Below are 25,600 nucleotides of genomic sequence, written 5' to 3'. Positions count from 1 at the left end.
AACAATTACGACTCAAAAAGTAAAAACGACAAAGGCGGAAAGAAAAGCACGACAGACAACCAATGCAAGCCAACTTCAGCATTTCAAATAAAAGCCCTGTATTTTATGTTTTGCTTCTTTTTTGTGGTATTTTTTCACCTCTAATTATCTTATGTGAATATTTAAAATATATACCAATCTAATCTGTAATTTTTTTAATTTTATTCTACTAATCTGACTATAACTCCAGTTAAAATAAGGAGCAGAACAAAATTCGTTACGTCAAATAAAGTTGTGTGTGTAAACTTTTATAGTTTTGTTCTTCCTTTTATAAATTGAAAAAAAAAAAGCATAGTAAGAAGAAAAAGATGTCCAAACTTAAAATATGAAAACTTTAGGTCTTAACGAATGAGAATTTTACAGAAGATAAAGTAGGGCCCCAGCATTTATTAGATCTTTATAGTTGCAGTTTCTATTATAATTTTTTTCAATTAGTTTTAATAAGCAGTGTAAACTTTGAAGTTCTATCGTCTTTCAAATTGAGATTTATCTCTCGAACATTTAGTTTTGTCTAATTAATTGAATTTTCTTGACTAACGAGTTGTGCTTTACCGTAAAATTATATTTTTAAATAAATGAATATATTTGGTTACAATAAAAATACAAATATATATTGATATATTTATGCTGGTTTTAGCCATAGACGGGAATATAAAAACACAAATACTAATGGGAGAAACAAAAGCTACAAAACCATATTTTCAATTGAATTTTCCGGTTCATGTATAAGTCTCGAAACATCTTTACAAGACCATTTGTGATAATTCTTGTGAAGTACCTTGTTAGTGTACAGCTTTGTTTTTACTATGTATCAGAATGTTTTCTCCTCTGTTACAAATAATGCCAGAATTTATAATCAGTAAAAACTACTACATACAAAGTACACGCACATGTAAAAACTTCAAACGTACATGAGATTGAGAGGAGAAACTAGCTAACTGAACTGGTCACTAGAGGTGTTACACTTTCCTTTACCACTCAATTTGTGTTAGTTCAACAGATTATCCCTGCAGATTAAGTCATAATTGCCATTACTTGAAAAAGAATGATGAATCATCAAACGCTGGTGATAAATAAATCTACAGACGGACCTGTTGGCTCATAAGAATTTCCACTGCCACGTTCAGGTCTCCTTCTGCAGCTGCTAGGGCAACTTCTACCTGTGTCTGAAACCATTTGAAGGTGTTTGTAGTCAAAACTCAATTAAATCAACTTTCTGACAGAGACCATGTACCCCCCTCGGCTGTACAAAAGATGATACTACAACAATGTTGGAGCTGTAATAAGCAACTGAAAGATAAGAACAACATAATTGGCTTTTACCTTTTCAAATCCCATAGCTACAAGTTTCAGGATTTCTTCTTCAGAAGCGACTGAACCCTGTATTGGGAAAGCAAAGACCTATATAAATAAACATGGACCAAAGTCACCTGACAAAATCAAACTTGTGGGTGTAAAAACAAAACCTGACGATGAATTGGGATCCCGGGAGTTGTTACTGCATGTTCTACTGCTCGCCTAAAAAAATTGACAATAGATACCACTTTCAGTCATAACTACAGAAACTGCTGTGATATAACCACTCAAGAAAGTTCATGAAATGAAATTAACACAAGGATGAATTCTGCAGAGCGGGTATGACTAGTCCTTTATCACGAAATGTAAAATGTCATAGTAATAAAGAAACAATTGACAAGCTTATTTACAATTCCAATTTGGTAAATCAAATGCATAATTTTATCAATGCAACACCTTCCATCAGATAATGGATGAATTAACACAAGAAAGTTCATGAAATGAAATTAACACAAGGATGAATTCTGCAGAGCGGGTATGACTAGTCCTTTATCACGAAATGTAAAATGTCATAGTAATAAAGAAACAATTGACAAGCTTATTTACAATTCCAATTTGGTAAATCAAATGCATAATTTTATCAATACAACACCTTCCATCAGATAATGGCTGTCCTGTGCCAGTTGCGGCTGTGTCTGATGGTGGGCTACTATCATCCAAAAGTCTAACCTGAAGGTTTGAATCTGAATTATCAGCAGGGCCTGTCGGAGTTCTTGTAGATGCAAGTGTCCTTCCCGTCCCAGGAAACCTACTGTCTGCAGTTGACTGTATCATGGGCACAAATTTTTGAAGATTCAGGCCACAAATCAACTTAAGCCAAAAATTTGAGAATATGAGATTAAGGGAGGAGACTGAGCGTAGACCTAAGCAGTAGTAGTTTGGTTTTCAAACCCAAAGTTAAAGACTTTTGAATATTGTACTTCAAGAAATGCCCTTTTAACATTATCTCCGAGATTTCTCTCTTCCTCTGTTTTTTCCCCCACTAAAACCAAAACCTACCCCGAAAATCCATTTGTGCTCATTAAAGGCATAATTTCACAATTTGGTTGACATTTTTTTTGTTGCAGAAAACAACGAAGATAAAATTATACAAAAGAAAAATGTATAGGTATGACAACATATATCATTGCCAAACCTGATAATACAGTGATTTAGTTCTATGAAGTTATTTCTTAACTTCATAAAGTTGGAGTGAACTAATTTCATAGTGATAAACAGCAGCATAAATCTTGGTAGATCCCTAGTAAATTTAAATTATCAGGAAAACAAAATTGAGAGTTGACCTTAAACAACACGGATAAAGCATCAACTCTTTTACAAGAGTAGTTATAAAATTCAGTTTCTTCTGTTGAGGCTAGTCAAAGTGAAATGCGAAAAGCAAAAGGGCAAGATTATATCATTAGACAAAGATTTAAAAGACAATTTGTTCCTACGAGAAGTCCTAGAAACTCAATACCTCAGTAGATGTTCCTCTCTGTGGCATCCATGAAGACAAGTTCCTCCACGCATTTCCAGAAAACAATCCACTGCAAGAGAAAACTTACCAAGTTATGTAGCTCATAGAAGGATCAAGATTGACAGTGCAAAGGAGAACTCACCTGGATGTTGTATTTTGGGTTGAATGTGTTGGGATGTAGCTTGTAGGGTTCCCACCAGTGCACAAAATAAATTTGGGGCGCCTAACACAACATGCCTGAACATATAGATCAACAAATATCATTTAAAAGTCTTTATTAAGGTATTGCACGAGTATTTATACACTTACCAAGAAATGATTCATAAAACAAAAGTTAAATTACTTAAATCTTCTTACTTTTTTTTTCTTTTTCTTTCAAGACATTTTAAGTGTGACAGATTAAGTGGGTCTCTTTAAGGTTATTAGTACAATCAAAACATGTTATTCAATACTCAACAGAAATCCTGAGCAAGATTTAGTAATGTCAATAATATCTCACTTAGTTCCTTGTCTAGACTTAGACAAGAAGACATAATGTCAATGGCAGGAAAGTTATTGCCATCCAAAGCCACAATTATGAATATAATGAAAAATCAATGTCTCGAAGTGACTGATTCTCTCTTAAATAGCGGCAGACGCATATAATACAAGTAGTCCATATACCATACAGAGTTTTAAATAATCATTACAGGAAACCAGTCAATTATTACCTTTCAACAATTCTATTAAGGATTAAAAGTAAAGTCACCAATTTTTCCATCACTGAAAGAAACCATTAGGCATACTTACAAGCCAAGGTGAGGCCTCAATAGCAGAATAGAATGCTGCTCCAGGCATTAGGAAGTTGAACAGGCCATAAGTATCTGCATCATAATTGCAAAGACCACGTGTAAGGTATCATTTGCGTCCTCAAATTATATGGTACCACAAGAGGGAAGTAGCGTTCAGAAGACAAAGAAACTGACATGCAAAGCCAGATAATATGCCACATAGGTGTCCTAGTAATGAGACGTTTGTCATAAGAAGCTGAAACACAATCAACAAGATCCATGCATACCTGAACATGAAATTCCATAGTTACATCACATTTTATAGAAATATAAGCTTATAAAATAACTAGGCATCATCAATGCATGTTAATAAAATTACCACTTAGCAGGCACATTGAATAGTCCAAACACACTGCAAAATGGACCAAAATATAATTAGTAAACCCAATGTGATTGCACAAACTAAAGAATTCTTTAAGAAGAGAATTATATTGTGGGAAAGAGATTCCATTAAGTATACATACTTGTCCTAGTTCATGCATGTTTGCGGTGATGGAGCCAGGAACTATTTTGTAGGGGGCTAATAGCATTTTTAATATTTTAGTTGGCTTCATTGTCATTTTTTTTCAAAATTTTAGGCTAAAGTAATATTTTCCAGCCTACTTTATTGAAAAATATAAAAGAAAAAAAAATCAGGGCTACCACTCTCCCAACTTGAAGATTGACTTTCACTGCTGCATGTATGTACAAGTGCATAAATTTGCGTGTACTGTAATACTTCGAGTAGCGTCTTATATAAGTTCAGAATTAGAGTGATTAATGAAAATAGTATCATAAATATATTTAAAATAAATAATTTGAAAGGCCACCTTCTAGATTGGACTCCACTGAGACTTGTTTCTATAACAATCATAGAGAACAATATTCCTGAGAAGCCTATTGCACACTCATTCATCAGATACTCAACGGAGTAGAAAGGATTATATGTGACCAAAAATGCAATTAGAAGATGAAAAAGAGCATTGCTGATGGCCAACAAAATAATCAAGTACAACAAGCGGACAGATCCCATGATTCTCTCAAGCTCAGAACCCAAAGGAACCAATGCCATCATGTTGAAGAGCACATGAAGTATTGAACCATGAAACAGAACGGAGGAAAAAATCCTGTAGACTGCAAGAGACAAATTAAAAACAAATATGATGCGCAAATTAATTACAATTCCACAATTTTGAATGATAAGTAAATGAATGATATCATGTTCTTTATTTTGTCCCGCTTTTCATTCTTGAAGGATTCATCATTCTCTAAATGAGATAAGAATACCGAAATAGTAATAAAAGAGTTGTATATCATTATAATTTGGGAATGTTTATTAGGGTGTGTATCAAAAAAAAATTAATAATTTGGGAATGTTTACTAATTTGTAACAAGAACAATTATGAAATAAATAAATAAATAAAAAGGAATCAAAATTAGATTTTTTCCATCCTAATTTTCGCTAATTAAGTGGGAGTCTCACCAAAACTCATATACTAATCATGAAAGAAAACAAATGCACCATTGGGAGAGGAAAACACTTCTCTCATTTCGTTTCTCGTTACGGATTAGAAAACATAACCGGGGGATTGAGCTAATTTTTAAACAACAACTAAAATAAATTTACATGAACAAAAAAAAAACCCAGAAAATAATTCAAAGTCTCTTTGTTTACATTCACTTTAGATATATTATTACCTTGGAAATGTGACGCAACTGCAGAAGGCAAGAAGCATACTTCGAAGAAAGAGTCATATCCAACCAAGAGACACACCAAGTAAATAATCCCACAAACGACCACCACACCAGAAGTAAGGACTGGAATGCTTTCCCACCATTGCCCCAACCTTGTCTGCAACCCTGCCTAATAATCACCATTCCACAGCATAATAAAAAAACAAAATCAAAATTTAAACGAAACCCATTAATCCATGAAGACAACTGAAATTCTTGACCATCATTTAAAACTTAAAAGTAGAAACCCACTTCTTCATAAAAATCTATTCACTGTACACGATATATAGATGCCCAAACCGAATACATGATTATTTCTTTTTCCGGGATTCAAATATAACCAAACTTAACAACAACCACACCGTTTAATTTCATTTTTTAATCTAAATTTGGGCATTTTCTTGCAAGCAAACAAGAGGATCATTGAAAAAAAAGCTAGGGTTCCTATAGGGAATCTGTAATTGAGCTTGGAAATAAAGAAATGAGCAATGTTGAGAGCTAAACATAAAATTGGAATTATGAAAGTGGTGGATCAGAGAGAGCTCACCTCAGAAACAATGTTGGGTCTCATTTTTCAGAGTAATTTTGACTGAGTGGCTTCGTGCTAGACTTGGTTTTGAAATTTGTTTGCTTTTTGAAGTACCAACCGCTATATTCTCGAATTCTCCTTCTCCATCGCCCAAGTTCCCAACTTCCAACACACTGATCCAATTCGGAAATTGGGTTGACCCGAAGACTTATTGCCCCCGATAGATATGGGTTCAAAAACTTTTGGGCCCATTCACGGTAACATGTGGGGCGATACAAGAGTGTTGCAAATGCCACTTTTAGATAGCTTTCTTCTCATATATACCAATTGTTTTTCCTCTCATTTAACTATCCTACTATTATACTACTGAAGATCCGAATGTTAAGTTAGAGTTTAAGGAAATTAGACTCCTATACCTGGATTTAGAAAGCTCATTAAACTTTAAGCTGCATTAATTAAATAAGTTTTGTAGATATTTTTTTATTAATCAATGGACAATGATCAAGTTTTCCCCCAAAGTTTTATAAGTTATAGCAAAATAGTCCAATGTACAATGCCCTTTCACAAAATTTTAGAAAAATAAGGAATAAACATAACTAATATAGATTTGGGAAAATGTATGTTACACTAGATATATATTAAAGGAGTTTTTTCATATTTACAAAATTTTTAATGTTGTTTTATAAAAATATGAACATTTAATTTTTCTACTATTTTTATAGCTTTTTTATTTGGAAGTTCATATTTATGGGATTTTATTTCCCATAAATTTGAAAAAATATATAATGCATATTCTGTAAGTTAAGGGAAAAATACCAATTATAATAAATGGTATGGAAGAAATTTTAGGAAATTAAGGAATAAACATAACTAATATAGATTTGGGAAAATGTATGTTACACTAGATATATATTAAAGAAGTTTTTTCATATTTACGAAATTTTTAATGTTGTTTTACAAAAAAATATGAACATTTAATTTTTCTACTATTTTTATAGCTTTTTGGAAGTTCATATTTATGGGATTTTATTTCTCATAAATTTGAAAAAATATATAATTATGCCATATTTTTTATCATAGTTATTTTCTTTGATTTTGAATATATATTTTTTTCTTCATTTTTTTTCCTTACTTATTTTTCTTCCATTTTTTTACTAATTTTTTCCTTCATTATTTTTTTATTTTCGTTTTTCCATTATTCTTCTTCTTTTTATTTTTATTTTTATTAAATTATCTATTTTTTTTCTTTTATTTGTATTGTTTTGTTTTTTTGTTCATATTTTTTCAGTTTTCTTTCCTCATTTTTTTTTCATTTTTTCCTCCTATTTTTTCTTCATTTTTTGTATTTATTTTTTTCTCCTTCTATTTTTTTTTCTTTTTTTCACACATATGAGCTTTTTTTTTTCTTTTTTTTCTTCTTCTTCTTCTTATTCTTCTTCTTCTTCTATTTTTTCCTTTTTTTCATATTTTTCTACCAATTTTTTCTTTCCAATTTTTTCCATTATTTTTCTTATTCTTCTTCTTTTCATTTTTATTCATTCATCTGTATTTTTCCTTCATCATTTATTTTGTTTTGTTTTTTTTCTTCATATTTTTTTAGTTTTTTTTTTCCTTCTTTTTCTTTATTTTTTGTACTTATTCTTTTCTCATTCCATTTTTTTTTTGTTTTTCACACATATATTTTAACATTACATAATTATTTTACTATTTTTATTTAGTATTGTATTTTTTTTATAGTTTTTTCCACTATATGTAAAAAAATTCAAATCAATTTTTTCAGCATTTTCTTTTTACTGTAACCCTTATAGGAACATCCAAATTTGGAAAGAAAACTAATAAAAATATGAATGAGTAACTAGTTACCCTGATAGGAACATTCAAATCTAGAAAAAAAATTATATGAAAATGTGAATGGGTAACCAGTTATCATAGTGGCAACATCAAAATTTGGAAAAAATATATATGAAAACTTGAATGGGTAACTAGTAACCCTGATGAAAACATCCAAATTCAGAAAGAAAAAAAATAGATATGAAAACGTGAATATGTAACCAGTTACCCTAATAGGAACATTCAAATCTAAAGAAAAAAATCTGATGAAAATGTGAATGGGTAACCAGTTACCCTAGTGGAAACATCTAAATTTGAAAAAAAAAATAGATATGAAAACTTGAATAAATAACTATCCAAATTTGGAAAGAAAAAAATATATAAAAAACATGAATGGGTAACTAGTTACCCTGATGTAAACATTCACATTTGAAAAGAAAAAAAAACTGATATGAAAATGTGAATGAGTACCTAGTTGCTCTAATGGAAACATCCAAATTTAAAAAAAAAAATCAAATGGTAACTGGTTACCTATGTTACTAAAATCATTGTTACTTCTTCTTCATTTTTTAGTGAAGTGTTCTTCCTCTTCTTCCTTCAAATTTGATGTTTTTTTTTTATATTTAATATGAGTAACCCGTCACCCTTCTTATTGTAACTGGTTACTCCTCTTATGTAGAAGGTTACTCCTCTCATGGTAACTAGTTACCCCTTCTGGTACATGTTATTTAACCTAGCTCTAGGATTTTATTTTTACATAACTGTCAAAAATCAATCAAGTAACTGGTTACCTTACCCATGATTTGAAAAAAAGAAACGTACAATCTAAAAAAATGTTTATAATAAATAAAAAAAATGATAAACACAATTCATATTTAAAAAAAAATTGCAAAACAACCAAAGAAAAATTTAATATAAAAATAATATAAAAAAACAAATAAGCTAAAAAAATAATAATAAAATTACAAACATACCATTCCAAATTAATAAAACTTGATTAAGAGTATAACTATGACATAAACCAACTTTTATAAAAAAATATGGAAAAATAAACCCATAAAAGTGAAAATTCTTAAAAAAAAAAAAAGCCAAAGATTAAAAAAAAAATTCATATTTTTGCACACTACTAAAAATCTCATATAAAGTGTAATTTTCTGTATATTAAATCTAGGTGAAAATACATATACCAATCGTAAAATGATATATTAAAAGACATACAAAAAATAGGGGATCTTTCATTTTTATGGCTTTTATATCAAAATTTTGCAAAAATATGAGGAAATTATTTTCCCCAAAATTTATGTGAAAAATTCATTAAATGCTCAAAAATTACGGGGAAACTATGCAAGTAACAAAACGTGAAGCAAATCTTGTAAACCCAAAGTTCAATCAGAAAAAAGCAATGACAAACTGAATTGAGCACTTAATGAACACCTTGGCACCTCTTGATTACCTCTGATGACCCCCGAATAAAGCTCCGACGACAATGATCACCCCTAACCAATTGCCCCACCCTTCCGACAACGTTAATCCACAACTCTAGTACTGACGACATCTGAAGCAATCTCCATCGATCTTCTTCTTCTTCTTCTTCTTCTTCTTGTAGTTTGAACATTTTCTTTTAAAATCTGGAAAGTAACCACTAATGCAGCCTCCCAAAATCTCTAATAGAATTAAGTGTATGGATTAGCATGCCGAGAGGACACGTGGGGTAATGATGTGCTAATTAATTGTATTATATGCTTATATGATTGAGTATGCATGATTATGTGTATTAAATGTGTTTAAAGACCCACTTTTGTTAAAAATTGGTATTTTCATAATTTTGACTTGTTGATGGTATAATTGTAATTTTACATGTTATGTTCTCCTCCCGTTAGTTCATTTTACCGTTCGTAGCATTTTCAAGGAAATCTCGAGTTCTAGGAGTCGGAATCAAGCGAGGATCGAGGCATAGCGATCCTAGGAAAGATTAGAAGCTTCTTGACCGAAGGATTTGACGAGAAACAACCCAATCAAAGCTAATCTAAGTTTTGAGTTTTTAGAGTTTCTAAGCTTAGAAGTGGATTTTGTGAATCGTTTAGTTTTTGGTTCGATTGAGCCTCGAGATTTGATGGTTTTGGATCATTGGGAAGCTTGGGAAATTTGATTTGTTGATTTGGAAGTGTTTAGGTATGATTTTGGGGTGTTTAGGATGATGGAAAATGAGTTTGGGGATGGTTCTGGGTTGGGGCCCGCGGCCCTGTTCTTGGGCGCCGCGGCCCTAGGTGTAGGGCGCTGTGGCCCTTGCTCCTAGAGTGGCCGGGGGCTGCAGCCCAAGGTGTTAGGGCCGCAGCCCTTAGACAGGTTTGAGCCCGTTTGAGTGTTTTGGCCCCAAGAACTTGGTTTTAAGCCTCAGGATGGTTCCTACTACCCGAATTAGTGGGGATTGATGTCCTAGAGGCTAGATCTTGGTTTGGGAACCTTTGTTAATCATTTTATTGATGGTATCCCATATTTGGTTATGACTAGGTGACTGCTAAAGGACTAAAAGTCAGATCGTTCTCAAGGGGCGTTCTTTTATTCATTCTCGCTCGAATCAGAGGTAAGAAAACTGCACCCTGTGTATATGACATGCATGATTGTTGTTGATGCATGTTGGTTGATAAATGTGGACATTGATTGCATATTAAATGCTAGCGGATGTTGTTTACTTGTGTATGACACTGATTAGTCAGGGACGGCACTGGTCGCGTATCACTGACCTAAGAGTCAGAAACGGCATAAGCGTCCTGAACGCAGGGCCGAACGAAGATTAGATCTAATCGATATCAGCGTTGAATGACTCTAAGGCATTAATGTTGGACCGACCCTAAGGTCGATGAAACTTATAAGCGCTTGGCTAGTCTAAGACTAATTACTCAGAGTCAGGGCCTAAAACCTAGGTGACTACTTGTCACATGGCTAGGGAACAGTGTTCCATAGTTATGACTCTAGAGTCATGAGGAAGGTTATGTTGGTGACTAGTCATCCTGCACCTATCCTGTTTAAGCTAGTGAAATGTTCACTTATCTGTTAAGCCCCGGTGACACTATCGTCACATGGCTAAAGGGAGCTGTACCCACCTTAGTGACTTTTGCGACTGTCACTTACTTGTTTTGGACTGGAAGTCCTGAATGACTATTATGATCATTGTTGATATTATATCATGCTATATTTTGTTTTCTTGCTGGGCCTTGGCTCATGGGTGCTATGTGGTGCAGGTAAAGGGAAAGAAAAGCTCACCCAGTCTTGAGTGGAGAGCTTAGGTGGTGATGTGTACATATGCGGCCGCTTGACCACCACGGCCAAGGAGTTCTCAGAAGAACTAGGGGGTTTACCTTATTTTTTTGTCGCTTAGGTCGGTGGGTTGTAAATTTGAAACAGTAATGACCATTTTGAGCTATAAATAACTTGTAAATGTTTTTATGGGCCCATGAATAGTTTTATGTAATTAATAAAATATATCATTTCCTTTTTATTGGTTTTCCACCTTAGCCTGTTAATAACACTTAGAAGCACATTTTTAACCAAAGGACTCGGGCAGCGGGTCAAATTTCCGGTTCACCGTAACTGTTCTGGGGTAACCAGGGCGTTACAACTTGGTATCAGAGCATGCCAAGGTTAGGGTTCATGTAGACTGGCTGGGCATGTACACACATCACTGAAGTCAAGCTCGACTCATGGTTTGGTAACTATTTATGTAGTTATATGTATAACTGCTTAAATATAGTATATATGCTTTTTACCTGTATGCATGAGACACCATGTTAAACTTGTGCCCTGAAATATTATATTTTCAGCAACCGTGTGCTAATTAGTACTGAAATTGTTGGAACATACTTATTAGTATGGTTGATTGTGAATTATTGTGTGATTCATGCTAAGTACTAAATGCTATAAACATGTATCTGCTTGTATAATTGTATGACTGTGGAATATGATAATTGTCTGCTTGTTCTTAGACCGTAAGGCGGCAAGAGGTTTAGTTATTACTACCTGACTGGCCGTATTGATCATTGTTTCAGCAAAGTATCAATAATAAGAATGAATCCAGGGCAGACAGATACTTCAGTTGGCCAAAGTGATCAAGGTCAGAATAATAATAGCCAGGGTCAAGAAAATGACCAGTCACATATTCCACAACCAGCTCCTGTAAACTAGCAGCAGATAATCAGTGATCTGCAGGCAATAGTGTTGAGACAGGGAGAAGAGCTTCGTCTCTTGAAACAATAGAAATCGCCTGCAGTGGCCAGTGTATCAGAGGCACCTCCTGTGTCGGTGCCAGCAGCAGAGCAGCTGCTTGAGGTTGGGAATAAATGGGAACCTCATTATGAAAGGTTCAAGAAGCAACAACCTCCAGTTTTTTAGGGCAGTGCAGATCCTGCCAAGGCAGAGCAATGGATGAGTATGATTACCACTATCCTTGATTTCATGAGGGTATCTGGTAGTGAGAGGGTGGCCTGTGCCACTTATATGTTTCGGGAGGATGCCCGGATTTGGTGGGAGGTTATTACCCAGACCAAGAATGTTAATGCCCTGAGTTGGGAAGAGTTTCAGACTATGTTTAATGAGAAATATTATAATGATGCCATCAGGGTAGCTAAAGTTGAGGAATTCATTAGGCTACTTCAGGGAAATTTTTCAGTCATTGAGTATGCCTTAAAGTTTGATCGTTTGGCGAAATTTTCCATGGAGATGGTGCCCACTGATGGGACCAGAAGAGAGAGATTTCTGCAGGGGATACAACCCAGATTAGCCCGTGATGTACGTATCACCACTGTGGCTGGGGTTACTACCTATTCACGGGTGGTTGAGAAGGCACTCACAACTGAGAGTGCAGAGAATAAGATCTGGCGAGACAATACAGCCAGGAAGGAATTCAGGAGGCCATGTCCTCCATTTGTGGGTTCAAGTAGGGGTGGAGGCCCTAGTGATCAGAAGAGGAAGGTTCCTGATACCTTCCCAGTTCCAGGTCCTGATAGGCGGCCCCATGGTATTTCTATGGGTCGTTCAGGTGGTAATGAAGCCTGGAAGTCTTATCCTGAATGCCCTAGATGCAAGAGGCATCATTTGGGAGAATGTAGGGCAAGGGCCTGCTTCTTATGTGGAGTAGTGGGTCATCTTAAGAAGGATTTCCCTAAGATCAGAAAAGAAGAACCCAGGAAAGCGGACAGCTCGACCCCAGCTCGAGTGTTCGCATTGACTCAAGCAGAAGCTGAGGCTTCTCCCTCAATTGTTACAGGTCAGCTTCTTAGTGCTGGAACCCCTTATAATGTATTGGTTGATTCTGGTGCTACACATTCTTTTGTTGCTAATAGTATTATTGATAGACTGTGTAGACCCTGTGATTTTTATGCTGTGGGGTTTGGAACTTTGTTACCTACTGGAGAGTTAGTGGTATCCAGGAGATGGGTCAGATCTTTGCCAGTGACAGTGGAGGGCAGAGAGTTATCAGTGGATTTGATAAAGTTGGTTATGACTGACTTTGATATGATATTGGGTATGGATTGGTTGGCAAAGTATGGGGCAACCATTGATTGCAGAAGGAAGATGGTCACCTTTGAGCCTGAAGGTGAGGATCCTTTTGTGTTTGTTGGTACTGTGCATGGACCTCGCATACCTATGATTTCTGTATTGAGGGCTAGGGATCTATTGCAAGGAGGTTGCATTGGATTCTTGGCCAGTGTGGTTGATACCACTTAGGTTGTGCCAGTTTGACCAGAAGATGCCAGACTTGTTTGTGAGTTTCTGGATGTGTTTCCAGAAGATTTTCCAGGGTTGCCACTGCATAGAGAAATTGAGTTCATTATAGAACTGGCACCAGGGACGGAGCCAGTGTCTAGAGCACCTTACAGAATGGCTTTAGCTGAGTTGAAAGAATAAAAAGTACAGTTGCAAGAACTGTTAGATTTGGGTTTTATCAAACCTAGTGTAACGACCCAAATTTGCTAATAAGGCTTAGGGCCTTGATTAGCGTGCCTGGAGGGCAATAGGTGAAATATGGATATAATATGTGAATTTATGTGAATATGTGATAGAGTTGCATGTTTAGTTGAATTAAATATGCATGTGGGCCCCGTTTGGATGTTAGGGGTATGTCTGTGATTTTAGCCCATTGAGGATATGAATGTGATAAATGTGACATGTTTGTGATATATATCTGTGTAGCACGATCCGAGGCAGTCCTAGAGAGCAGTTAGCCTGAAAGTCACAACGGGGTTGAGAATCCGACTCAGGGCGAGTCGAGGGGTATTTTGGGTATTAGATGTATTATGGGGTTATGGGGTATGGAAATAAATAATTGGAGATATATTTGAGGTTAGAGTGTCTAGGAGGGAATACTGGGGAAATTTACCATTTTGCCCTCGGGGACGTTTTTGGTACCCCGAGCCTTGAGGTAACCTTATAGACTTAAGTTGAATAAAACAAAACTGAGAATTATTTAGAACTCTCTAAACCGACCTACTCTCTCTCTTCCCTCTCTCTGTTTTCTCTTCTACACTTGAAGACTTAGCAATACTTTGGAGGAAAAACCAGGCTAGAACAAAGGGATTGGAGCTGAATTTGGGATATTCCAACCAGAAATCTAAGGCTTGGAGCTTAGGAATTGAATTGAGGATTCAACTCTGTTTAAGGTAAGCTTTCTAATAAGTTGGGTTATGTTGATTGCAGCTAAATTCTGTGGTTATTGGGTGTTAGGATTTAGGTATGCATGGTTTGGATTTTAGGATAGGCTTTGATTGTTTGATGGGTGTGAGAATTGGTTCTTGAGTTTGCTAGTATGTTTAGGTTGCATAAGTATGAATTCTGGGTTTAATTATGAGGTTGGAGGTGATTTTGGAGGTGTTGGCTCGAAGGATATGCAGGGAAAAATGGTGTTTTTCTTGGTTTGGAGGCGAGGGCCGCTGCCCTAGGAGTGGCATGCTCGACCCGTGTGCATGTGAGGCCTTGGGAGGCCATGGTGCTCGAGGCGTGCCGCAGCGCTTGGCCAAGCGCGTCGCTGCCCATGCGTGTTTCAGGGAGGTGTTAGCCTCTGTTTTGAGGCTAGCCGCGGCGCTTTTGGGGTTGGGTCGCAACCCTAGTTCAAAGTACAGGGTAACTTGAGGGTTTTGACTTAGGAACTTATTTGCTAAGGCTCGGGATGGATTTTATCACCCGGATTGATAGGATTCAAGGTCTCGGAGATTAGAGTTGTAACTCAAAGCTATTTAATGGATTAGAACTTGATGGATGAATATTGTTAATGTGTTGTGACTAGGGTTTCGGCGAGGCTCAGTTTAGGGGACTGTGCTCGGGATATCGGTGCTTGGAAAGCTCGGGACTCAGGTAAGAAAACCACTGTTCCCATAGAGCTTGTATGCAGGGCAGAGCCCTATATGATTGTATTGTAGGGCGTAGCCCTTTGATTGAATTTGTTCACGTTCAGTATATGATTTATTATGCTATGAATGCTAATGTGTGAATGTTCGGCAAGAGCCGGGAACGGTGCAGGCCGAGGTCGGCAAGGCTGAGAACAGCAAGGGGCCGGGAACAGCGTTAGGCACGAGGAGTGCAAGGCCGAGTGTGGCAAGGGGCCGGGAGCAGCATTGAGCACGTGGAGTGCGATTTGCCAGGGCGAGACCCTAAAGGACACCTGGGATATCCTCACGGTGTGGACCGCAAACCCAGGGCCTAGTAAAGCGCCTGGGACGGCATGGCCGTATGTGTTTAGCCTATTGATGGCCTGTTTATATGCTGAGTGTTTGTTATGCATATGTTTTCTGCTTGTAAGGGTTTTCTTGCTGGGCTTCGGCTCATGGGTGCTCTGTTGTGCAGGTAAGGGCAAGGGGAAGGTCGACCAACCATGAGTACGGAGAGCGTGAAGCAGCGCGTACATGTTTGGCCTGCCTGGTTGCCACGGCCAGGGGTATTTTTGGGAAATGATTGAACTAAACTCATATTTTGTCGTCTAGTCGACTTTGGTTGTAATTATATGTTGTAAATATTTCTAAACAGTATTTTGGGATCCCAAATGTCAAACACTTTATGATTTTCAGTAAATAGAATTATTTTCAAAGTTTATAACTCTGTTTATGATTTAATTACACTTTTGACCTAAAACCTCGATTAGCGAGTTGAAAGCACGTTTTGAACTCACATAGTAACGACTCTAAGGAAGTAGAGCGTTACAACTTGGTATCAAAGCGAGCCAAAGGTTTATGGTTCTGGAGATTGACCGAACATGTACGCTCGCTGTCAATGACAAGCTCGACTTAGGGTTGGTTGGTATGATTGACTAATATGCTTGAATATGTGCTTGAATGCCCTGTTTGCCTGCTTGTTTTGTATAGATCATGATGAATGAGTTAACATATGCATGATGCCAGGGAATGGCCCGTTGTTTGTTATATGCTATCTGTACGTTATGTGAATTACTATCTGTGGTTGGTTGATGTGTTTGGGAGGTGGTTTTGGATGTTATTATCATGCCTGATGAGCAGTGTCGTTGGTTGCATGCATATTTGTTGAGATGCCTCGACAATCATCCAGACTCTGCGGCAGTAGGGCCGAGGATGACAACCAGGGTCAGGACCCTCCACTTGCCCCACATAACTGGCAAGAGATGTTTGCCGAGATGGAAGCAAGACTACAACGAACAGAGGAAGAGCTGCGACAGTTGAGGCAGCAGGCCTCACCTCAGGTCACTGGGCAGCCAGTTCAACAGGTTGTGGCGCCAGTGTCGGTTTAATCTGTTATGGAGAACAGGTGGGAACCTTTGTATGAGAGGTTCAGGAAATAGCATCCTCCCACCTTTGAAGGTGGATCAGACCCACTGCGGGCAGAGCAGTGGATAAATATGATTTCCTCAATTCTGGATTTTATGAGGGTTTAGGGTAATGAGAGGGTAGCTTGTGCTAGTTACATGTTCAGAGAGGATGCCCGCATCTGATGGGACGTGGTAGTTCAGAGAAGGAACGTAACAATTATGACTTAGGAAGAGTTCAGAAACTTATTCAATGAGAAGTATTACAGTGTAGCAATTCGAGCTGCGAAGGTTGACAAGTTCATCAACCTAACTCAGAATTGGTTGACTGTGACTGAGTATGCTTTGAGATTTGACAGATTGGCGAAGTTTGCGCCAGATCTAGTGCTGACTGATGCGGCAAGAAGGGACAGATTCATACGGGGTTTAAATGTTATGATTGCTCGTGATGTGAAGATTACCTTGGATCCAGAGACTACTACTTATGCTCAGGTTGTAGACAAGGCCCTTACAGCTGAGGGGGCCAAGGATCAGATCTGGAAGGAAAGTACTGTTAGGCGTGATGCCAGGAGGACAGTGCCTCCTTTTATTGGATCCAGTCGAGGTGGTGGCTCTAGTGAGCAGAAGAGGAAGGCCTAGATTCCTTTGTTCCTCCCAGTTTAGATAGGAGGGCACGGGGTGCTTCTACTGGCCGTCAGGGTGGAAGTGACAACTGGAGGAGTTTTCCAGTGTGTCTGCGGTGCAGGCGACGACACCAGGTGAGTGCAGGATTAGGGCCTGCTTTGTCTGTGGGAGTGCCAATCATCCGAAGAGGGATTGCCCTCAAGTCAAGAAAGAGGAGCTGAAGCAGAGTGACAGTCTTGCTCTTGCCAAGGTATTTACTTTGACTCAGACTGAGGCGGAGGCTAGCCCCTCGGTTGTGACAGGTCAGATTTCTAGTGCTGGATATTCTTTTACTGCATTGTTTGATTCGGGAGTTACTCACTCGTTTGTGTCTGCTAGAGTGATATATCAGCTGTGTAGACCTAGTGTGTTGTATGCTAGGGGTTTCCAAACTTTATTGTCGACTGGGGAACTGGTAGTATCTAGGAGATGGATTAGAGCTTTACCAGTAGAGGTAGATGGTAGGGAGTTGTTTGCTGATCTGATTGAGCTTGCGATGGATGACTTTGACATGTTCCTAGGGATGGATTAGCTATCGAAGTATGGGGCGACAATTGACTGCAAGCGCAGGATGGTAACTTTTGATCCAGAAAGGGAGGTACCCTTTGTATTTGTGGGGACAGCTAGTGGACTGCGGTTACCTGTGATTTCAGCATTGAAGGCTAGAGACTTGATGCAGGAAGGTTGCATAGGATTCCTAGCGAGCGTTGTGGATACCTCTAAGGTGGTGTCGGTTGGACCGAGTGAGACTAGATTGGTGTGTGAGTTTCTGGATTTGTTTCCAGCAGATCTGCCAGGGTCGCCGCCGCAGTGGGAGATTGATTTTGTTATAGAGTTGGTGCCAGGGGCGGAGCCAGTATCTAGGACACCTTATAGAATGGCTCCAACAGAGCTAAAGGAGTTGAAGATTCAGTTGCAGGAGTTGCTTGATTTGGGGTTCATCAGACCGAGTTTCTCGCCATGGGGTGCTCCAGTGTTGTTTGTCAAGAAGAAAGATGGATCTCTTAGGATGTGTATTGATTACAGGGAGCTGAATAAGTTAACCATTAAGAACAAGTATCCACTGCCTAGGATCGACGATTTATTTGATCAGTTACAGGGAAGAACAATGTTCTCCAAGATTGATCTTCGGTCTGGTTACCATCAGTTAAGGATTAAAGAGGAGGACATACCAAAGACCACTTTTCGAACGAGGTATGGACACTATGAATTCCTGGTTATGTCCTTTGGATTAACCAATGCCCCATCAGCTTTTATGGATATGATGAATAGGGTTTTCAAGGATTATTTGGATAAGTTTGTGATTGTGTTCATCGATGATATCTTGGTGTACTCTCAGTCAGAGACAGAGCACAAGCAGCATATGTGGTTGGTTTTACAGCGGTTGAGGGAGCATAAGTTATATGCTAAGTTCAGTAAGTGCGAGTTCTAGTTACCGCAAGTTACATTTCTGGGCCATATCGTCAGTAAGGAGGGGATTCTGGTTGATCCAAGTAAGATTGAGGCAGTTAGAGATTGGCCTAGACCGAGCAATGTTCCTGAAGTGAGGAGTTTTCTGGGTTTAGCGGGATATTATCGGCGGTTCGTTGAGGGGTTCTCCAAAATAGCTACGCCTTTGACAAAACTGACAAAGAAGAAGACAAGGTATGTCTGGACGGACAGATGTGAGAACAGTTTCAAGGAGTTGAAGCGGCGACTGATCACCGCGCCAGTGTTAAGTTTGCCGACAGATAATGAAAAGTTTGTGGTTTATTGTGATGCATCCAGACAGGGTTTGGGGTGTGTGTTGATGCAAGCTGGTAAGGTGATAGCCTATGCATCGAGATAATTAAAGGAGTGTGAGCAGAGATATCCCACGCATGATTTGGAGTTGGCAGCGGTGATGTTCGCACTTAAGATTTAGAGACATTATCTTTATGGTGAGAAGTGCGAGATATACACCGACCATAAGAGTTTGAAGTATTTCTTTACTCAGAAGGACCTGAATATGCGCCAGAGGCGGTGGCTAGAGTTGGTTAAGGATTATGATTGTGATATCCTATACCATCCTGGGAAGGCTAATGTAGTGGCTGATGCATTGAGTCGGAAAGGCCCAAGACAGTTGTTTAGTTCGAGACAGATATCTGATAAGCAAGTCGAGGAGATGACTAGAGCAGGTATTGAGTTGGTGGTTGGTCGGTTGGCCAACATCACTCTTCAGTCTACACTCCTTGAGAGGATCAAGGAGGCGCAATGGAAGGATTCCCAGTTGAGAGGTCACAGAGAGAATGTCTTAGTCGGAGCGACTAAGGACTTTTCTATTTCAGAGATGGGGTTACTGAAATACAAGGGTCGGATCTACGTTCCGATGGATTCTGATATCTGGCGGGAGATCTTAGATGAATCGCATACCACTCCCTATTCCTTGCACCCGGGTACGACAAAGATGTACCAGGATTTGAGAGTTTTGTATTGGTGGTCGGGCATGAAGAGGGATGTGGTGGATTATGTGGCCAAGTGCTTAACTTGTCAGCAGGTCAAGGCTGAGCATCAGAGGCCAGCGGGGTTGCTGCAGCCTCTGGGGATCCTAGGATGGAAGTGGGAAGATATTACCATGGACTTCGTGGTTGGTTTGCCGAGGACCGTGGGACAGCATGACTCGGTGTGGGTGATTGTGGATAGGTATACTAAGTCCGCCCACTTTTTGCCTGTCAGGACGACTTATACTGTGGAGCAGTATGCTGAGTTATATGTGAAGGAAATTATTCGACTTCATGGGGCTCCGAGGTCGATAGTATCCGACAGGGACCCCACCTTCACTTCTAAGTTTTGGGAGAGTTTGCAGAAGGCTATGGGCACGCAGTTACTGTTATATTATTTTATAATATAATGTAATATTATATTACATTATAATGTAATGTTTTAGATTAAATAAATGTGACAAAGTGTGTCACATATTGTAACATATAATAGAGAGTTACAATATTTAGATATATGAGATATATCCAAATAATGTAACATATTTGGTGTTACAAATTTGTAACTTCCAAATATTACCCTTTATTGTGTAAAATTGTTGTTACACAATATTGAGATGAATTTCATAAAGCCATATGTGATATGACTGTTAGAGATATGATTTTAACCCCAATAATGTGTTTTGAGAGTTATAAAATCATTTGGGAGGGTTTGGAACCGTTTGGCAAAACAGCACATTTTTTAGTGCTGAAAATGGTCGGTGGGTGCGACCACTGAATGTTGGTGGCCGCGGCCTGTGGGACAGAGGCTAGTGGCCGCGGCCACAGGCCAAAAACTGACCATTTTTTTTCTTCAGTTTTTTCAATCTTTGTTGAACGGCTCAAAAAACCCAAATAACTCCCAAATCTCATTTTTAATTCCATAATAATCCAATTAAACATTGGTAACAGCCATGGGGGTTGGTGGAATTTGAAATTCAAAGGGTGTCTCTAAACTCTATAAATAGGAGCCTATAGCTCACTTGTAAGACACAAGGTTTTTCTATCCATTAGAGCACTTGGCTAGAAACACCTTGAGGCTTGATAATTCCAGAAAGATTTTCCAATATCTGAGAGAGATCCCTTAGTGCTTGAGTTAGGGGGAAATAAGCTTTTGGACAAAGGTTTTAAACCTTGTTCAAGTTGGTGATCCCCAACCCTCTTCACTTAGGTTGTGTAAGTGAGAGTTTCTTGTATTTTTGTTCTTCTTTCTATTGTATTGTTTTCTTATTATTCTCTTGTTCTTTTTACTTGTATTTCTTGTTCAAGAGTTGTAATCTTTTCTTTTCTTTTGTTTCAAACACTTTACTTTATTTGTAACCTTTTGCTTAGAGTTGTATTTTGCTATTCTCTTCTTCTTCATCATCTTCTTCATTTCCTTTGTTTATTTGTAATTTTTAGTTATAGAGTTGTAACTCCTTTTAATCAATCATTATTATTTGTAATATATTGCATAGAGTTGTAATTTCTTACTATTTCCATTGAGGCAAATTTATATTTTACTAACAGTTACGGTTTAGTATCGCTTATCATCCTCAGACAGATGGACAGTCTGAGAGGACGTTTCAGATATTAGAGGACATGTTGCGAGCTTGTGTGCTTGATTTTGGGGGATCTTGGAGTAAGTATCTCCCTTTGATTGAGTTTTCGTACAACAACAGTTATCAGGCGACCATCGAAGTGGTTCCGTATGAGATGCTTTATGGAAGGAAGTGCAGATTACCTATCCATTGGGATGAAACAGGTGAGAGGAGTTATTTGGGTCCAGAGATGGTTCAGAGGACCAATGAGGCGATTGAAAAGATTAGAGCGCGAATGCTCGCCTCCCAGAGTCGTCAGAAGAGTTATTCAGACCTGAAACGCAGAAGCGTGGAATTTCAGGTTGGTGATCATGTGTTTCTTAGGGTTTCACCTTTGAGGGGAGTGAAATAGTTTGGTGTTCGGGGCAAGCTGAACCCTAGGTTTGTTGGCTCCTTCGAGATTTTGGAACAGGTTGGAGAGGTAGCTTACAGACTAGCGATGCCTTCAGCTTTATCAAGGGTTCATAATGTTTGTCATGTGTCCATGCTCCGGAAGTATGTGTCAGATTCGACGCACGTTCTGAGTTATGAGAATTTGGAGCTAGATCAGGATTTGTCCTATGAGGAGAAGCCAGTTCAGGTTCTTGACTAGAAGGAAAAAGTCTTGCGGAGCAAGACCATCGCCTTGGTAAAAGTGCTGTGGAGGAACAGCAAGGTTGAGGAGGCAACGTGGGAACTTGAATCAGAGATGAGGGAGCGGTATCTTGAGTTGTTCAGGTAATTTCGAGGACGAAATTTCTATAAGGAGGGGATAGTTGTAACGACCCAAATTTGCTAATAAGGCTTAGTGTAACGCCCTACTTCCTTAGGGCCGTTACTAAGTGAGTTTAAAAACGTGCTTTCATCTCGCTAATCGAGGTTTTAAATCAAACAGTGTAATTAAGCTATAAACAGAGGAAAAACCTTAGAAATATTAATTTCCATACAAAAAACATGAAAGGTTTACACTTGGGATCCCAAAATACAGTTTAGAAATGTTTACAACATATTAATTAAGCTAAGTCGACTAGACGACAAAATCAGAGTTTATTTACAAGCATCTCCCAAAAATCCTCTGGCCGTGGTGGCCAGGCTGGCCAAACATGTACACGCTGCCTCACACCTGCTGTACTCACGGTTGGTTGATCACCTCTGTACCCTTTACCTGCACCACAGAGCATCTGTGAGCCGAAGCCCAGCAAGAGAACCCACAAGCAGATAACATATGCAACACATATACCAAACATATAAACATGCCACCAATGGCTAAACACGTACGGCCTAGTCGTCCCAGGCATTTACCAAGCCCTGGGTTCGCGGACCATGCCGTGAGGATATCCCAGGTATCCTTCTGGGGACTCGCCCTGGCAACTCGCACTCCACGTGCTCAGCGCTGCTCTCGGCCCCTTGCCGTTCTCGGCCTTGCACTCAACGTGCCTAACGCCGTTCCCGGCCCTTCGCCGTTCTCGGTCTACACCGTTCCCGGCTCAAGCCGACCACTCACATCATAATACACATAGCATAGCAAGCAGGTATAGAATTCTAACATAAACAGATAGAGGGCTACGCCCCGCAGTTCTAACATATTGGGCTCGGCCCTACATACTAATCCATTCAATCATACTGGGCTCAGCCCTGCATATCAGTTCATTCAAACACATTGGGCTCAGCCCTGCACACAAGCTCTATGGGAACAAGGGTTCTCTTACCTGAGTTCCGAGCTTTCTGAGCACTGATGGCCCGAGCACAGTCCTCCAACGTGAGCCTCGCCGAGACCCTAGTCACAATACATTAACAATGTCCATCCATCAAATTCTAACCCAACAAATAACCTAGAGCCATAACCCTAACCTCCGGGTCCTTGAATTCTATCAATCCGGGTGGTATAATCCATACTGAGCCTTAACCATTGAATTCCCAAGCCTAAACACCCTTAAAAATGAAAACTGGCACTAAGGGCCGTGGCCCCACCCTCAAGAGTCGCGGCTAGCCTCAAAACAGAGGCTAGCACCACACTGACCCCCACACGGGCCGCGGCGCGCATGAACCTTCTCGGCCTCCCATGGCCGCGCGCACACACGGGCCGCGGCGCACCCCTCCTAAGGCTGCGGCACCCCTCACCGAACCCAGAATTCTTCATCAATTTCCTACCTTTTCTTCAAGCCAATCCTCACCAAAACTCACCTATCTAACCCAGATATTAAACACATATACTCCAGCTCAATAATAACTCAGTAACAACATCAAAACCCATTAGAATCCACCCCAAAACTCAACTAGACCACACAAGAACAAATCAAACTTGCTAACATGCATATTCTAATAACCAGCTGCAACTATAGACTTCTCCACCATAATCAAAATTTACCTCTTGCTGAATTGAGCCTTAGAACCAGTTCCCCCTATGCTTCAATCTTCAAGCTTCAAGTTCCCTTAGGTTTCCCCAACTGAAATCCCTTAGCTTTAGATTAGTTTTCCTTAAGTTTCCCCTTGGGTTTTCCTTAGTGAGTGAGAGAGTGAAGAAGAAGAAAGCTATCTCAGCCAAGGGAGAGTGTATAAGTCGGTTTCCCCAAGGTTCTAATTAATTCTTCTTTTGTTTTATTTGACTTAATCTATGTGGTTACCTCAAAGCTTGGGGTACCAAAACATCCCCGAGGGCAAAATGGTAAATTTCCCTAATATTCCCGCCTAGACATTCTATCCTCAAATATATCTCCAAATATTTATTTTCATGTCCCGTAATCCCATAACACCTAATACCCAAATTACCCCTCGGCTCGCCCCGAGTCGGAATCTCAACCCCGTTGTGACTCTCTAGCTAACCACTCCCCGGAACTATCTCGGACCGTGCTGCACAGATATTTCACACATATATACAACATATACCACATTCATACCCCTAATATCCAGACGGGGCCCACATGCACATTTAACTCATTAAACATACATCACTATCATATATCCACATTAATTCACCCATTAACACATTAAAGCATAATAAATCATTTATTGCCCTCCAGACACACTAATCAAGGCCCTAAGCCCGATTAGCAAATTCGGGTCGTTACACTTAGGGCCTTGATTAGCGTGCCTGGAGGGAAATAGGTGAAATATGGATATAATATGTGAATTTATGTGAATATGTGATAGAGTTGCATGTTTAGTTGAATTAAATATGCATGTGGGCCCCGTTTGGATGTTAGGGGTATGTCTGTGATTTTAGCCTGTTGAGGGTATGAATGTGATAAATGTGATATGTTTGTGATATATATGTGTGTAGCACGATCCGAGGCAGTCCTAGGGAGCAGTTAGCCTGAAAGTCACAATGGGGTTGAGAATCCGACTCAGGGCGAGTCGAGGGGTATTTTGGGTATTAGATGTATTATGGAGTTATCGGGTTATGGAAATAAATAATTGGAGATATATTTGAGGTTAGAGTGTCTAGGAGGGAATACTGGGGAAATTTACCATTTTGCCCTCGGGGACGTTTTTGGTACTCCGAGCCTTGAGGTAACCTTATAGACTTAAGTTGAATAAAACAAAACTGAGAATTATTTAGAACTCTCTAAACCGACCCACTCTCTCTCTTCCCCCTCTCCGTTTTCTCTTCTACACTTGAAGACTTAGCAATACTTTGGAGGAAAAACCAGGCTAGAACAAAGGGATTGGAGCTGAATTTGGGATATTCCAACCAGAAATCTAAGGCTTGGAGCTTAGGAATTGAATTGAGGATTCAACTCTATTTAAGGTAAGCTTTCTAAAAAGTTGGGTTATGTTGATTGCAGTTGAATTGTGTGGTTATTGGGTGTTAGGATTTAGATATGCATGGTTTGTATTTTAGGATAGGTTTTGATTGTTTGATGGGTGTGAGAATTGGTTCTTGAGTTTGCTGGTATGTTTAGGTTGCATAAGTATGAATTCTGGGTTTAATTTTGAGGTTGGAGGTGTTGGCTCGAAGGATATGCAGGGAAAAATGGTGTTTTTCAGGGTTTGGAGGCAAGGGCTGCGGCCCTAGGAGGAGCATGCCGCGACCCATGTGCATGCGAGGCCTTGGGAGGCCATGGTGCTCGAGGCATGCCGCGGTGCTTGGCCAAGCGCGCCGCGGCCCGTGCGTGTTTCAGGGAGGTGTTAGCCTCTGTTTTGAGGCTAGCCGCGGCGCTTGTGGGGTTGGGCCGCGACCCTAGTTCAAAGTGCAAGGTGACTTGAGGGTTTTGACTTGGGAACTTATTTGCTAAGGCTCGGGATGGATTTTGTCACCCGGATTGATAGGATTCAAGGTCTCGGAGATTAGAGTTGTAATTCAAAGCTATTTAATGGATTAGAACTTGATGGATGAATATTGTTAATGTGTTGTGACTAGGGTTTT

General features: G+C 39.1%; 1 protein-coding gene across 6 annotated transcripts; it reads right to left on the bottom strand.

Annotated features, from left to right (window-relative positions):
* Nucleotides 1–725: 725 nt before the first annotated feature.
* On the bottom strand, nt 726–6,108 carry LOC133823510 (rhomboid-like protein 15). 6 transcript variants are annotated; one of them, XR_009888384.1, is made up of 14 exons: nt 5,942–6,103; nt 5,359–5,524; nt 4,491–4,794; nt 4,001–4,033; nt 3,817–3,908; nt 3,641–3,714; nt 2,994–3,088; nt 2,852–2,921; nt 1,988–2,160; nt 1,506–1,557; nt 1,363–1,419; nt 1,131–1,205; nt 951–1,046; nt 726–867 (listed from the first exon to the last, which is right to left on the bottom strand). XR_009888384.1 is itself a non-coding variant. In XM_062256315.1 (13 exons), exons 1-13 carry the CDS (start codon nt 5,963–5,965, stop codon nt 1,041–1,043), a joined length of 1,221 nt encoding a protein of 406 aa, XP_062112299.1. In that variant the 5' UTR covers nt 5,966–6,103; the 3' UTR covers nt 726–1,040. The 6 variants fall into 6 exon arrangements, 4 of the variants coding, with proteins under 4 accessions (XP_062112299.1, XP_062112298.1, XP_062112301.1 ...); XR_009888385.1 differs by having other exon boundaries at nt 726–1,046; nt 2,065–2,160; nt 5,942–6,107; XM_062256315.1 differs by having other exon boundaries at nt 726–1,046.
* Nucleotides 6,109–25,600: the final 19,492 nt, after the last annotated feature.

Source organism: Humulus lupulus, chromosome 3 (assembly GCF_963169125.1).
Source record: "Humulus lupulus chromosome 3, drHumLupu1.1, whole genome shotgun sequence".
In the NCBI taxonomy this organism is placed as follows: Eukaryota; Viridiplantae; Streptophyta; class Magnoliopsida; order Rosales; family Cannabaceae; genus Humulus; species Humulus lupulus.
This window is presented reverse-complemented; position numbering and strand designations above follow the sequence as displayed.

Coding starts and splice junctions, on each gene's coding strand:
- LOC133823510 (XM_062256314.1), bottom strand. CDS start 5,965: ATGAGACCCAACATTGTTTCTGAG. Junction 3,089..3,640: donor TTGAGGCCTCACCTTGGCTT/GTAAGTATGCCT, acceptor CTATATGTTCAG/GCATGTTGTGTTAGGCGCCC. Junction 1,558..1,987: donor CAGCCATTATCTGATGGAAG/GTGTTGTATTGA, acceptor CAATTTTTTTAG/GCGAGCAGTAGAACATGCAG.